This window comes from Artibeus jamaicensis, unplaced genomic scaffold, assembly GCF_021234435.1.
Source record: "Artibeus jamaicensis isolate MK-2021 breed Jamaican fruit bat unplaced genomic scaffold, CSHL_Jam_final contig_851, whole genome shotgun sequence".
NCBI classification, from domain to species: Eukaryota; Metazoa; Chordata; class Mammalia; order Chiroptera; family Phyllostomidae; genus Artibeus; species Artibeus jamaicensis.
Genome location: NW_026521986.1, coordinates 13,948,111 through 13,962,692, shown reverse-complemented (window position 1 = coordinate 13,962,692; position 14,582 = coordinate 13,948,111). Strand labels below are relative to the sequence as shown.

General features: G+C 42.8%; 1 protein-coding gene across 20 annotated transcripts in view; it reads left to right on the top strand.

Moving 5' to 3' along the window:
- The first annotated feature begins 187 nt into the window (after positions 1 to 187).
- LOC119036530 (acylphosphatase-1) overlaps positions 188 to 14,582 on the top strand; it is a 46,535-nt gene continuing 32,140 nt past the window's right edge. For 8 of the 20 annotated variants that reach the window (XR_008392990.1, XR_008392989.1, XR_008392993.1 and 5 more), the window contains exon 1: positions 13,560 to 14,319. Coding sequence is in view for 2 of the 20 variants with exons in the window: in XM_053673261.1 (XP_053529236.1) it covers positions 6,562 to 6,645; positions 11,271 to 11,486 (300 nt within the window). In the remaining 18 variants the exon portion in view is untranslated. Of the gene's footprint in view, positions 423 to 6,071; positions 6,206 to 6,547; positions 6,646 to 11,270; positions 11,687 to 13,235; positions 13,340 to 13,557; positions 14,320 to 14,582 lie in introns of those variants that run through there. The other 12 variants (XM_053673258.1, XM_053673257.1, XM_053673259.1 and 9 more) reach the window with 7 other exon arrangements.

The window sequence follows — 14,582 nt, the reverse complement described above, 5'->3', positions numbered from 1 at the left end:
CTGTTATTCCCGTTGCCTGGAGACGGGAGCGCACGCGCGCCCAGCCCCGCCTTTCGCAGCTAATGCCCGAGAGAGGGTGGAGGGCGTGGTGGAATCACGCACAGGCGCAGTCCTAACGCGAATGGGAGCAGCCGGGCAGGGGCTTAAGCCGGTCGGTTTAAGTGTCACTTGACCCGGAATCTGGCCAACTGTGCAGCTCCGTCCAACCTTGCCCTTGGGGAAGGCTTTTGTGGGGCTCCATCAAAGAACTTGTGTTTTTCTGAGAACGACGACCCAAGACCCGGGGCATGTCCTTCTCTGGCAGAGAAAGGAGCCCCTTAGCTGTGCCCTGGAGTCATTGTGTCGCAGGACGCCGAGGTCCGCCCACTTAGTGGGAGTGGGCCTGCTGATAGCCTTTCTTGGCAGTGTGGTACGGGCCCCAGGTATGGCTATATATTATCTCTCCGTGCTTTTTCTCGCCAATGGTTTGGACTTCGCGGTCAGATTTTAACAACTTGGCGAGGTTTTGCTACGCAGTGTCTTTCTGGAGTAGTTTTGTAGCCAATCTAATTATTTTGACTTAGTGTTTTATTCTCACGTGGTTACTCTGTCCGTCTCTTAGGGCCGAAGAATGACTCAACCAAATGTAATGCTAATAAAGTTAACTATCAGATGGAAAATAATCAGTATAACCTGGTTTCGACACTAAATGATATTCTATGACTTGTTAACATCAGAAGAGGTTATTTTCCCCATGCTTCAGTTCATTTGTGTAAGCTGTTTGGAACAAGCAATTGGTTATTTTCCCTGTGACTACTTAAAAGATTCATGTGCACGGAAAATAATATAGACAGCAGTAGTCGGTGTTAATACTTCAACATCTCATATTACAGCTTTTACATATTACAAAGAAACCCTTGGTGAGTCTTCCAGAGTATTTTTTATTTAATTCCTTGTTTTCTTTCCCAGTTGACTCTCTCCTGCCTGCTCTAGTATTGTGGGAGTTCCAGACATTTCCCACTGTTAAGGTTCCAATTACCTCAGCAATCGCCTGCCTGTCAACCACATTCTGCCTTCCAGCCTGGCAGAATTTCCTAGGGTGCCTCCCTCCATCTTGACTTCCTTTCTTCTTGTATTTTAAAACTAATTAATTGATGTATTTATTCGGTCCTCACCCGAGGACATTTTTTCCACCGTTTGTTTATTCGGGGGTGGGGGGGACACTGATGTGAGAGAAGTACGGATGGACTGCCCCTTCTTGCACACTGGAAGGGTGGGTCGAACTTGCAACCTGGGTACCTGCCCTGACCCAGAATCTAACCTGCCACCTTCTGGTTTACAGGATGACGTTCAACCAACTGATCCACACCAGCCAGGGCCCTTCCTTCTTGTTTTCAAGGAGGAAGAATCTTTCCCTTTCCATGAGTTCCAATCTTGAATTAGTCCCTTTCAGGAATGGACACCACCTTGTTTTGTATCTACCAACATATTCCTTCTCTTTGGTTTTAAAATACAGGGGTGGGCAAAAGTGAGTTTACAGTTGTGAGTATGCAAAACAGAGTTTATTCCCGTTATTTACTAATTGTTGTATTATTTATTTGTATTACAACTGTGTCGGGGAACTCAAATGTTGGAAAATTTTTAGTTTCAGGTAATAGCTAATAAGCTTAGTAACCAAAGCAGGTAAAAAGCTGTTGATTCAGGAACTGAAGGTATGACCCACCCTGACTCCAGAAGGCCATAAGCAGCTCCACCTTTGTGCCTCAGGAGGACTGCAACTCAAGATGGTATCTGAGCCATTGTGCTCCAGGGTGAGGTGACCACCGCCCAGGGCACAGATGAAAGAATGCTGCAGCTTTGTATCTGATTAACTTTTTCCCTGAATTCCACCCCCCCCCACCTACACTTTTCTTCTCCTTATAAAAAGGGTTGGTCTAAAATGGGATCAAAGATGGTCTATCAGGGTACAAACCCCTGTCTTCTCAGATCACCGACCACCTGAATAAAGTGCTGGTGAAGATTCAATCCCTGCCTCTGCTTATGGGGTCTGGTAGGTGATAGGCAGCATCTACACCAGCTTTTCCAGTTTGTTTCAAACCTACTTTTGCCTACTCCTGTATGCGTTAGTTCCCCTAAAAAACAAAACTTTTTTCCCTTGACCTTCCACCTCTTATCTTAGGGTTCCATTCATTCCTCTTCTTCTCCAAAAGAATTTTGGTAGAAGACTTTACATTTGCTGCCCCCCACTTCCTCAGTGGGTTGTGGTGGGCTTCCATGCTTCTCACGTTACTTAAGTGCCAGGCTACGGGTGACCTTTCAATAACCAAAGACAAAAGCTGCTGCTTCTCAACTTACGTATTTGATTTTATTGATCTTTCATTCCCTGGAACTGTCCTCTCATTTGTTCCTCTGCCTCCTTGGTTTCTTCCGTCATGTCCTTGCCCTTGTCTTCTTCCAGGCCTCTGTCATTTGTCTTTTCTTCACCTGTTCCCCACCCCAAGTTTAAGTGTTCTCCTGAGCCCTCTTATTTCTCATGTATGTGCAGGTCCAGACATTCTCTTCCTTAATGGTCTCAACAAAATGCTGAAATTTCAGGTGTCACCTGTGTTTAAATGATATCCAGCTTCTCTCTCAATTACAGACTCAAATTTCCAGCTTCCCATTTCGTTCCTCAGGAACCTCAAACTCAGTACGACAGAAAACAAACTTGTCCCCATTCTCCCAGTCTACTTCTCCAGTATTCCCTCTCATGATGAAAGTATCAGTCACCTTCTGTTCCTCCTTCCTTATCACCCCTTTCCTCTAACTGGTCAGCAGGCCGTGCGGAATTTACTCTGCAAAGTCTCGTATGTGAGTCTTCCTTTACAGTACTAGGTGAGTTCTTCCTCACTTCTCATCAGGACGGCATGCATCCCTGTCCTAACTGCTATTCTTGTCTTCAGCATTTGCTGGCCCAAGTGTTACAGAACACAGGGGGGGCAATTATACTATTACCAACAGGACCCCCACTAGGTTTGATTGTCTCCTGCCTTAGGAAAGAAGTCTCTCAATGCCAGAGATTTGTGAAAAGGAAAGGAAATGTTTATTTAAAGCTATACAGACTTAAAGTAGTGACCTAATGTCTTCATTAAAATATCAAAGTCCTTTTTGGATACCCACAAACACCCGCAGTGCTTCCTTCTCCCTCTGCCCTGATTTGAGGTACCGTATCTCGGGAAAAGAAGTAGGCATCCGTGATTCAGGTTGCCGACACCGTCAGCGGTGTCCCGTCCAGGCAGGATCTCTAATTAAACCAAAGCCATGTGGCACCTTCTCATGGCCTATTGGCAAGAAGAGTTCTTTCACCCTTCTTCCAGGCAAAGTCTCTGCTGCTTTCCAGGCCACCTGGCCAAAGGTACCACCCCAAAGCTGCATGGTCCCCACTCTGGTCAAAACCGCATAGTTCTCTCCACCAGAGCTGCAGGGAGGGGGGTCACCACGTTGCCAAAGCCGAGTGGTGGTTCTCTGCTAAAGCCGCATGGTGATTCTCTCCACCCAAGCCACATGGTTTTCTCTTCTCACATGGCTGCGGGGGTCCCCACTCTGCCAGAAGTGTGTGACTTTCTTCTCTCACATGGCTGCAGGGGTCTGTGCTCCAGCAAAACCACATGCATCTCTCCTTGGCAAAGCTGTGGGAAGCGGGGGTCGCCACTTCCTATGTACCCCCATTTCGGACTCCTCCTACCAGCAGTTACACCTGCCAGCATTCGTATATTATTCCAAGATTACTGGGCTGCCATCATGAGTCTGGGCAGGTGTGTCCCCATGTCATGAAGCCAATCTTCTCCAAGCTCTCATACAGGTGCTGTCACCTGGGGGACCTGCCCCCAGTTACATCTTGTGGGGAAGTTCCTTTCCATCCCCCCCCCTCAGAGCATGGCCACAGCTATTTAACATATCTATGCAGCCAGTTAAAGGTTATAGATACGTTAAATGACCATGCCCTGGATTAGCTGCAAGGCTGTGGCTGTACAAAACAGCCCTGCATGTTCCTGCTCCATGTGTCCCTTCCCCCTACTCACACCTGAGGGGGAAGGGGTGAGGACATCTTATATGTTTTCCTAATATTTCCTGGATACCCTAAGTTCTGGGCTCCATTCCAAATCCCTGTTTGGGGCCCCCCTCTTGGCTGCAGCCTGTATCGCAAGCCTATCCTTTATGCTGCTGCCAGAGTAATTATCCTAAATATGCCAGAACCTATCATTTTCCTACCTAGTGGCTTCTACTTCACCTATAGAATAAAGTTGAGATGTGTAATTTTAACCTGGCATTTCAACCTCCAGCCTACCTTTGAAGCCCTTTCTCCCCAGAGTCTAGTCCAGTGGATTTCAACCCTAGCTGTGGATTTCAGAATTATCTGAAAAGCAATTTTGGGGGATGAGACCTGGGTATCAGCCTTTTTAAAAGCTCCCCCAGCCCTGGCTGGTATAGTTCAGTGGATTGAGCACAGGCCTGTGAAGCAAAGGGCCACTGGTTCGATTCCCAGTCAGGGCACACGTCTGGATTGCAGGCCAGGTCCCCAGTGCGGGACACGGGACACATGAGAGGCAACCACACATTAATGTTTCTTTCCCATTCTTTCTCCTTCCTGTCCCCTCTCTCTAAAAATAAATAAATAAAATATTTTAACAAACAAAAAAAAAGCTCCCTGATGTTCAGCCAGGACTGAGAACCCCTGGTCTAGCTACATCTGACTTCTTGTACTTTCTTACCTCAGTGGTACTGCCTTACCCGAGGTCCACAGACTGGGAGGTGGTAGAGCAGAGCATTTATGGCAGTGGACTCTGTACTTAGACTGCCTGCAACTAAATCCCAGCTCCATCACTGACTGGTTGTGGTTGGATAATAGGCTGTTTCCTCCAAGAATGTTTTCCCAATCTTCCCACTCAGAGTGGATCTCTTTGCTCCTTTGTGCTCTTGGGATAGTTTCTGTTCTGGTTATAACACAGTGCTGGCCTATGACTAACTCTCAATGGATGTTCATGGAATTGAACTAGTATGTTGTGCATTGTATTGTCATTATTTGCATGCATATTCCTTGCACTACATTTTAAAGCTCTTTGAGGACAAAGATTATATATCATTCATTGTTATATATCCTATAATGTCCCACACATAGTAGACACTCAATTTTTAATTCTATAGAGAAACTAGTTTTTAAGTGAATTTTAGAGAAAGAAAGAATATCAGCCACGTACTCTGTTTAGCATTATTTCCAAATATTGCCAAGCATAGCATGCAGTCTGCTTCCCACCCCTATGCTAATCTTAGTGATTATATGATTCTTCAAGATCCAGGGCCTCACTTTGTAGCAGGAAACTAATGAAATGATTGATCACCACAGCTTCCATTGCAGAGCCATCTCCCCTTGCTAAGTCTGCCAACGTCTCATATTCACATCGGCATCTTATATTTGAAGGGGTGAAATGTATACAAGCAGTCCAAAGGCAGACTCTGGTGGGCAACTTCTAGTAGCGTAGAAGGAAAAATAATCACCACTAGGACCTCTAATACATGTATCTCCTCTGCTCCCAGTTCCGGACTTAGGCATGACTTAAAATTTGAGAACTGAAAAGGTCAGGGAAGAAAGGCTGATGTGTCCTATTGAATTTCTTTATGATGCTTAATGTTTATTGTCTGCCTCCCATCTCCAGAATTTAAGCTTCCCCAGGAATCCTTTTTGTTCACTAATATATTAATATGTCAACTACCTAGAACTGTGCGTGACACAGAGAAGACTCTCAGTAAATATTGAATGATTGAATTTATCTCAAGTGTTTCTTCGTCACGCCCTGCTTCCCACGAGAAAATGAGAAAAGGGATGCACTTAGTGATAGAGAAGGGGTAAGGCCTGGGACTGTCCAGTGGGAGTTGACACCCTGGACAGATCCCCAACGGTAGGCTCTCGAGCAATCCCGAGCCATCCCGGACCAGGGGTCCCGAAATCCCGCCCTGTGGGCGGGCTCTGGGCCGAGCACCCCGACTCTGATTGGTTGGGGAGTGTGATCGGCTTGCGAGACAGCGAAGGAGGAGCTGCACTCTGAGCTTCCGGACGCGGCGGTTAGCTCCTGGGGGAACCCGAGCCGTGGTGGTTGCTGGCGTTTTCCCGTCCTCTGGACAGAAGAACCGGGAGAGAGAGCCCGGGACCAGGCCCGGGGCGTGCCCATCAGTTCGATTAGCCTTAAATGTTAGTAAAAGGGGCATGTTCTGGGGGGCATGTGGAAGCGAGGTCCGTGGGAAGAAGGAAGGGATGGAGAGGGAGCGGGACTGGTGTGAAAAGGTCATTGGAGAAAAAGGTAATTGTCCCCACAGAGGCCTCTGTGGGCAATATTGACCCGAAGTTCCCTTGCCCAGGTGTCTTTCCCTTACGTCGCACACCTGTGCCGACATGTAACTAGTCTGAAGTTCCGGGACCCTCAGGTCGGGGAGAGGTGGGAAGTGTGGGTGTGGCCTTTTCTGCCTCAGGATGGCGGTCCTGGAATAGGATAATGAGTCCTGTTTATTTTTCTGTTTTCCCGGTTTCTGACAGATTTGAGCAGGAATATGGCAGAAGGGGACACCCTGATATCAGTGGATTATGAGATTTTCGGGAAGGTGCAAGGGGTGTTTTTCCGCAAGTACACCCAGGTATGTGGCCTACAGGCTTTTGGGACTTGCACAGGTTATGTGCGTGGAAACGAGGGGCATGTCCCGACCAAGTGTATTAGGAGGAGAAGCCGGCTATTTAGTAGCTGCATGGCAAAGGCGGTTTGCAGAGCAGTGAGTATGAAAATGCTTTGCAACGGGTAAAATACAATGTAAACGGAAGGCTCGCCTGCTTTTTTTTTTTTCTCCTAACAGTGGTACTTGAGTACCTAGACACATGCTCATGAACTTCTCTCCTCCAAAGGGCATTAGAGGTCTTCCCCAGTTCCCCCTGTTGTGGCATCATTAAAGCAATCACAATTCTTGTAGGAAAGCTAAAGCTGACCAAGGAGATGGCATTTAGATGAACTCATGACGTTTATGTAATTTATGTAATAGCTTCTTCTGTGGCTGCTGCATTTTATTCAGACCTTTCACGTTCCCCATCCCCCACGTACTTCATTTCTACTCATTTTGGCATTGAAAGAAAAATTGTCTTTTCCAGCTGAAGCTCTTTTAATGAATATACTTAATCCATTCCAGGATAAGTAATAGCACTGAACACGGAACCTGCTATCCTTACTAGAGTATTACAGAGTAATTGGGAGGATGAAAAACTACTCACAGCTGCTACGTCTGCCTCAATGTCATTAATCTCCCCTCAGCGTGCACACAGAAATGCAATCTCCATTTCCCTTCTGTCTTTGGGGGCGGGCCGTATCTGGCTGTTGCCTGCCCAATGTGTCTCCGACCCCAAAGATAATGAGTCAAGACTGCAGAACTTTCCGAGGGTCACATTCCTGGAACTGTAGTACTTAAAATTCAACCTGGATCTTTGAAATAGGAATATTAAATGTCACTGCCTCTTTTTCCAATTACTTGCAAATCATTCCCCCTGTTTCACACTCATATAAGATGTTTCACACTCATATAATGGTTTAAAAAAAAGAATTGTTGAAAATCATAGCAAAAGAGCTGTGTTCTAGTTCGCTTTGCTGCAATTAGTGCAGGGTAAGTTTCTGTGATATAGTAAATGGAGGTGTCAGCTTCAAAGATTAATTAAAGTTGTTGAAGTCAAAGGACTGCTATCACCCACCCCCGCCCCCAGTTTAGAGACAATAAAAGAATGCAGAAAAACAAATATTGATTTGGAAAACTTCAAGGAAAGTGCCATCTTTTTCTCCCTTAATTAGACTTGTCGCTTATTCTATACCACTTATAATCACTTAAATATATATATGTCCTAACACTTGTTTTGCTACAGTCTACATGTTGATATCACGTAGCCTCTTAATTAAATTCCATCACTCCTAGAATGAGTGATGAGGATACTTGAAGGAACTTTAAGTTGGAGTATAACTCGCATCCCATAAAACTCACCTTTTTAAAGTGTATAAGTCAGTGGGTTTCAGTATGTACAAAGTTGTACGTTAATTCCTGAACATGTCATCACCCCCATGAGAAACCACATACCCATCAGCACTCACCCTTACTCCTCTAGGCCCTGGCAGTCACTAACCTCATTTCTGCCTCTACTGATCTGTCTATTCTGGACATTTAATGTCAGTGGAATCATAAGAATACATTGTCTTTTGTGTTTGGTTTCTTTTACTTACCATAATTATTTCAAGATTCATTCATATTATAGCATATCAGTAGTTAATTACTTTTTATGGCTGAATAATATTTCATGTATGGATATGCTACATTTTCTGTATCCCTTCATTAATTGATGGGCATTTAGGTGGTTTTCAATTTTTTGGCTGTTATGAATAATGATGCTGTGAACATTTATGTACTTATTTTTAGGCAAACGTTATTTTCCATTCCCTTGGGTATATATACCAAGGAGTAGCTTGCTAGGTCACATAATAGTTCTACGTATAACTTTTTGAAGAACGGCAAACCTATTTTCCAAAGCAGCTGCATCATTTTACATTCCCACTAATGATGTTTAAGAATTTCAGTTCTCCAGATCCTTGCCAACAGTCATTACCTATCTTTTTTATTGGAGCCATCCTAGTGTGTGTGAAGTGGTATCTCACTGTGGTAAAACATATGTAAAGAATAATTTACCATTTTAACCATTTTTAGTACAGTTTAGTGACTTTGTGACCTTACGTGCGTTCACATTGTTATGCTGCCATCATCACCCTCCCTCCAGAGAACGCTGCCTGAAACTCTGTACCCATCCAGCAAGAACAGATTCACTGTTGTCCTCTCTGTCTGTGAATGTGGCCACTGTAGGTACCTCACATAAGTGGACTCATACAGTAGTTGTCCTTTTGTGACCGCCTTGTTTTACTAGCCTTGTGTCCTCAAGGACCATCCGTATTGTAGCATTTGTCTGGATTTCCTTTTGAAGGCTGGATGGTATTCCAGCATGTGTATTTATTCTCACCGTGGTTTTGTTTGCCTTCCTGTAATGACTAATGGTGTTGAACATCTTTTCATGTGCTCATTGGCACATGAAAAAAAGATACTGTGTATCTTCTTTGAAGAAGTGTCTATTCAAATCCTTTGCCCATTTTTAGTTGAATTTCTTGTTGAATTATGAAACTTTTTTAAAAGAGTATATTTATTTATTTTTAGAGGGATGGAGAAAGAGGGAGGGAAACATCAGTGGGTTGCCTCTCACGTGCACCCTGACTGGGGGACTGAACCTACACCCCAGGCTTGGGCCCTGTCCAGGACTCAAACCCTCAGCCTTTTGGTTTATGGGACAATGCTCCAACCAACTGAGCCACATTTGCCAGGGCAAGTTTGTTGATCTTTTTAAAAAACCAACTTTTGGTTTCGTTGACTTTCTGTTTTCTTTTATAGTCTCTATTTTATTAACTCCTACTCTAATTGTATTATTTCCTTCTTTCTGATTTTGGGCTTGGTTTGCTCTTACTTTTTTAGTTTTCTAAGGTAGAAGTCTAAGTTATTGATTTAAGGGGGCTTTCTTTTTAGATTGAGAATAGAGTTGGTGAATATATTCCTTAAAATGTTTCTAAAATAAGGGTGAATTAGCTTTTTGGAATTTTCTTAAGAAAAAAATGCTGTTTATTGTTTAGACAGATACTCAAAACTGAAAACAAATCAGAAACATTATGACATCATTTAAAACGTAGGAACAGAATTGAGCACACAAATAAAACCCGTAGGAAATTCCCATTCTCACCACCAACGTTGGAAGTGTTTTATTCACGTTCAGGAGTTCAAATAAATCACATTGCAATTTAAAGACTTATTTGACTGTTACAACCTTGTGCTCAAGACTCAGTACAATCAGTTTTATAGCTGGTTACCATATAATGTAACTCTGAGAATTAGGGCTAGCCAGCTTCCCCAGGTTAATCTGAAGCAAAAGAGTGCAGTTGTTATACAAAGTCAGTTGGTTGTGGAGTTTTCCTCAAAATCCATTCTCCGCATTTTTTTATGTTGACATCTTCTGCATTTAATGCATACTGTAGGTACCTCCTATTTTCTTCATTCCTTAATTTCCTCTGTGTCCCATAAATTGTTATTTGACTTTAGTCTCTTTTGTTCATTATGCATTATGTCTTTGCTTTGAACATAAGATTTGATGGATACTTCAGTTCCTCATCAAACGTGGTTTTTGCCACGCATAACATTTTCTTTGGCCAACTCCAGCAGCTTCCCACAATTACTAGGTCACTACTCTGGCATTTGGGTGTGCGATCATGTAAACTCCATTTTCTTTTGGAATCCAATCCCTTCTATTTAGATAGATTACTTTAACAATAACTTTTATAATATCCTTACTTGGAAACTTTACAAAAATGAAATTACCTCTTAAAACATCAGTACCTTTTCAAATGTTTGGCGATTCCACAGTTTAATGGCTTAAAGGAGAAAACACTGGAAAGGCTAAGAAAAGAGCAACTACGATGATTAGGTGGTCTTCATAAACTTACTCAACTTTAAAGACATGATTATTTAGACAGAAGAAAAGACAGTAAAGTGCAAACCTAATAGTTATGTGATCTCATGAAACTTTGGTTTTTCAGAGGCTGATCACCAGTTGCTTTTTCCTTCTCTAGGAGAATGACGGAAAGTGGGCTTTGGATGCAACATAAAGACAGTGGGTTAGACAGTTTCTCTATTGGGAGAACAATGGAATGAGTTGCACAAGAAATTGTGAAATACTTTCTAATGATCTTTCAAGATATAATGGGCCCTTATTCATCTGGATTTGTTTAGGCGTGGCCCTGGTTAAAGACAAAGAGAAGGATTAGATAACTTCATGCTTTTTCTATTTAATATACCCAATAGATTCTTGATTAGGAGAAGGGAAAATGTACAAGATACAGCCCAGTATTCTAACAGCATTTAGCCTTAGGGAATCATTTTGAAAGCATCTGATTTGGTCTTAAGTCATTAAAAAATTCTGGTGCCTGGGTTTTATAGGGTAGAAGGAAATGAAGTGAAGTGGCCAACACTTTATATTAAATCAGCAATGAGATTCTTCTTGCCATTCTGTTTTGACTGTTCTGGACAATATCAGATTAGTTTCAGTGGCTTGATTCTAAGCCAAGATTCTGGCAACAGATTATAGTCTCATTTTGTTTTGTTTAATCTCACTGGATTTCTCTCATTTTTTTTTGTCTCTTTTCCCTTAGGCTGAGGGTAAAAAGCTGGGATTGGTAGGATGGGTCCAGAACACTGACCAGGGTACAGTGCAAGGACAATTGCAAGGTCCCATCTCCAAAGTGCGTCACATGCAGGAGTGGCTTAAAACAAGAGGAAGTCCCAAATCACACATCGACAGAGCAGACTTCAACAATGAGAAAGTCATCTTAAAGTTGGATTACTCGGATTTCCAAATCATAAAATAATGGCCTGAATTTAAATTTTCCAAGAGAAACTCAGTTGTTTTGTTTTTTATTGTTAATAGAGATAGAATTATTCTGAGTTCAATATTAGAATTTTTAGTAAGTTATTTTAGTGTTAGACACTTCAGTATTACTGTATATGATATGTATGATGGAAGGGAGGATTACAACTGTACACAATTCTAATAAAAACACATCAGATCCATCTGTGTAGGGTGAACTTCATTTGGGGCAATATAAGAAGTATTTACTCAGTAGGCATCTGTGGGAAGATAATTTTGAGGTAAAGACGTGTGGCCCTGACCAGTGTGGCTCAGTTGGTTGGGTATCTCCCTGTAGAGAGAAGTCTCTGGTTTGATTGCTGCAGGTGTAAGAGGCAACCAATCGATGCTGCTTTCACACTGTTTCTCTCCCTCTCTTTCTCCCCCCCCCCGGCAAAAGAAAAGAAGAAGCAATTAAAAAGAGGTCTGAAAGAAAAAGTTAGTTACTTTGTGAATCATTTCTTTAAATGGTCACCATGAAGTTTTCTTCTTGAAATTGCACACCTAAAAAAAACAAATGCCGAAAAGTTCAATTTGTTAGCTGCTCAAATGATGTTTTGGACTAACTAGTTTTCTCGAGTTTCTGCTGTCATTCATTTTCCTTGGGAAAGGAATTCACAAAAAGCAACATTATGGGCTAAATTATGCACCCCCTCATTCATACATTAAAGTCTTAACCCCTAGTACCTCAGAATGTGACTGTATTTGGAGACAGCACCTTTAAAGAGGTGATTAAAGTTAAACAAAGCCATTAGTGTGGGCCCTAGTCCAACCTGCCCCAGTGTCCTCATAAGGAGAGGAGATTTGGAACCTGATGTGCATGCACAGTGGGGAGAACCCAAGACAGGGAGAAGACAGCCATCTGCAAGACCAGGAGGGAGTCTGCAGCAGAGATCAGCCATGTCTCATACCTCGATCTCAGACTCCTAGCCTCTGGAACTCGGACAAAATATCTGTAGTTTAAGCCACTCAGTGGTGGTTTATTGTGGCAAACTAATACAAGCAACAATCAGGATTGTGCTTCATTAGCCCCAGAAATCTCTTGATTGGTTTGGCCAGTCATTAAACAGGTATATGTCAAATTTCACAAATTTGTCACAAATTCCAATTTTTTAAAATGTTTCAATGAAAGTGAGACAGCTAACAGTTAGTAATCCCCAAATTGCCTATTGTCAGTGTTCTTAGGATTCCGTTCTCATTCTGTTAGAAAAGCAGCTGCGGTGGTATCAGGAAGACATCCAAAAAAGCAGTGAAGGGCGTCTTGGCGTCCTCATCTGTTAATTGAGACTGGGGAGGTAGTTTCTCAGTCTTCCCAGCTCTTTAACAATATATAATTTCATAATATAGGAGGTTCTAGATTTATTCATTCATTGAGTGCCTAACTTAAGCCAGGCACTGTTCTTGGCCATAGGGATACAGCAGTAAACAAAACAGACAAAACCCGTGCCTTCCTATTGCTTACATTCTAGTGAGAAAAGACAAATAAAATAATATATTGAATTAAATATGGTACGTGCAAAGGAGAGCATGGTACGTGCAAAGGAGAAACAAAAAGAAAACAAACAAACGTAAAAATTTCTAAAGATAGTTTTTCACACCATACTAAGAGGGGATAAAGATTCGAGGAACCAGTGTAAGATCTTTGGACCCAACGAATGCGCGTGCGCCTTGGGGTGTCACGGAGGACAAGGACTTCTCGGCGAATCACAGAAGCGCATGCTCTGAGCTCGCGCGCGCACGAGCCTTGGGAACTACGGAGCGCGCAGCCGGCGTCCGTGGCGGTTGGTATTTGGAGTTGATAAAGTAGGATTTGAGGTGACTTGGGGAAAAGCACAGGACGAAAGGAGGATTCCGGGAGCTCTTCTAACTCTAGCAGCGTAGTGGCGACTGCTGCGGGTCAGCTTTCTGCACCTAAGAGGCTTCACGGCCTCCCTTCCCTCCCGCACCCTCGTCGGGGTGGGCAGGGTTTAAGGTTGGGAGTTGGGGGAGGGGCAGGGGTGGAGTCTGAGCGCTGCGTGGGGGTGAAGGGGGGCGGTCTGTGGCCGCGAGCCCGTCCCCATCCCCCAGAGCCATATTACTTTGGCTTAGAAATCGCCAGATCTGCGATTACAGCTCTCTGTTTTTCTCGGGATCGAAAAAACTAGCCTTACCACCTGCGAGAGGTCAAGCCCCTGCTGTTCTCTCACTTCGCAAGAAGAGAGGGGATCTTTCATTGCACTATAATCTTAATGTTTCTTTTCCTTTTGTTTCCCACCTAGTAGAATACTTAAAAATCAAGGTTAGGCAGCCCCTTACTATCATTGTTATTGCCAAGGTAGTTTGTGGCTATTGTAAAGACCAAAAGTAAAAAGATACTAGTAATAACTTTGTGAAAACTTTTTGTCAAAGTAAAATACACCAACAAGATTTAAAATCAAGTGACAGAGAAATGTCTCTGTCATAATGAAAAGACATTTTCCTGCCTTATCTTTTCCCATTCTGTCTTTTTCCCTGAAGTAACTGCACTTAACCATAATAATAAAAGTTATTAATAATCTCTTAATGCTCATCTCTTCTTGATACAATAATTTGACTTTATTTCCTCCTATTCCTTCACCTTCTTATTACAGTGTCTTCATACTTTATTATGAGTTGTAAAAATCATGGTTATTGTGAAATGTATAAATGTTTTGAAACTAGTGTGGATTTTTTTGTGCGAATAATTTCTAGCTAATGTTTTTTAGCAGAGTTTAGGCATCTGTTTTTGGTGAAGTGATTAGAATTTCAAACACTGTCTTCACGGATTAACTTCAGATGTGAGTATGATTTCACTTTAGGGCATGTGGAATGTAGAAGGAACCGGTGAAAATTATGAAATTATCAGTGCTGCTTTGGATGTTAAATCTGTTGCCTCCAACATGAGCTGCGTGATCTGCCAAGAGATCAGAGCTGTAATTTGTTTTGTTTTGCTTTACATGGCTTGATAAGAGATTTCATTTGCATCAGATGATGTTTTTTTCCTGGTGCTTCAGAGAAATGGGTAATGCTGTGTTAACTCTGAAGCTTTGGTAATGTGCAC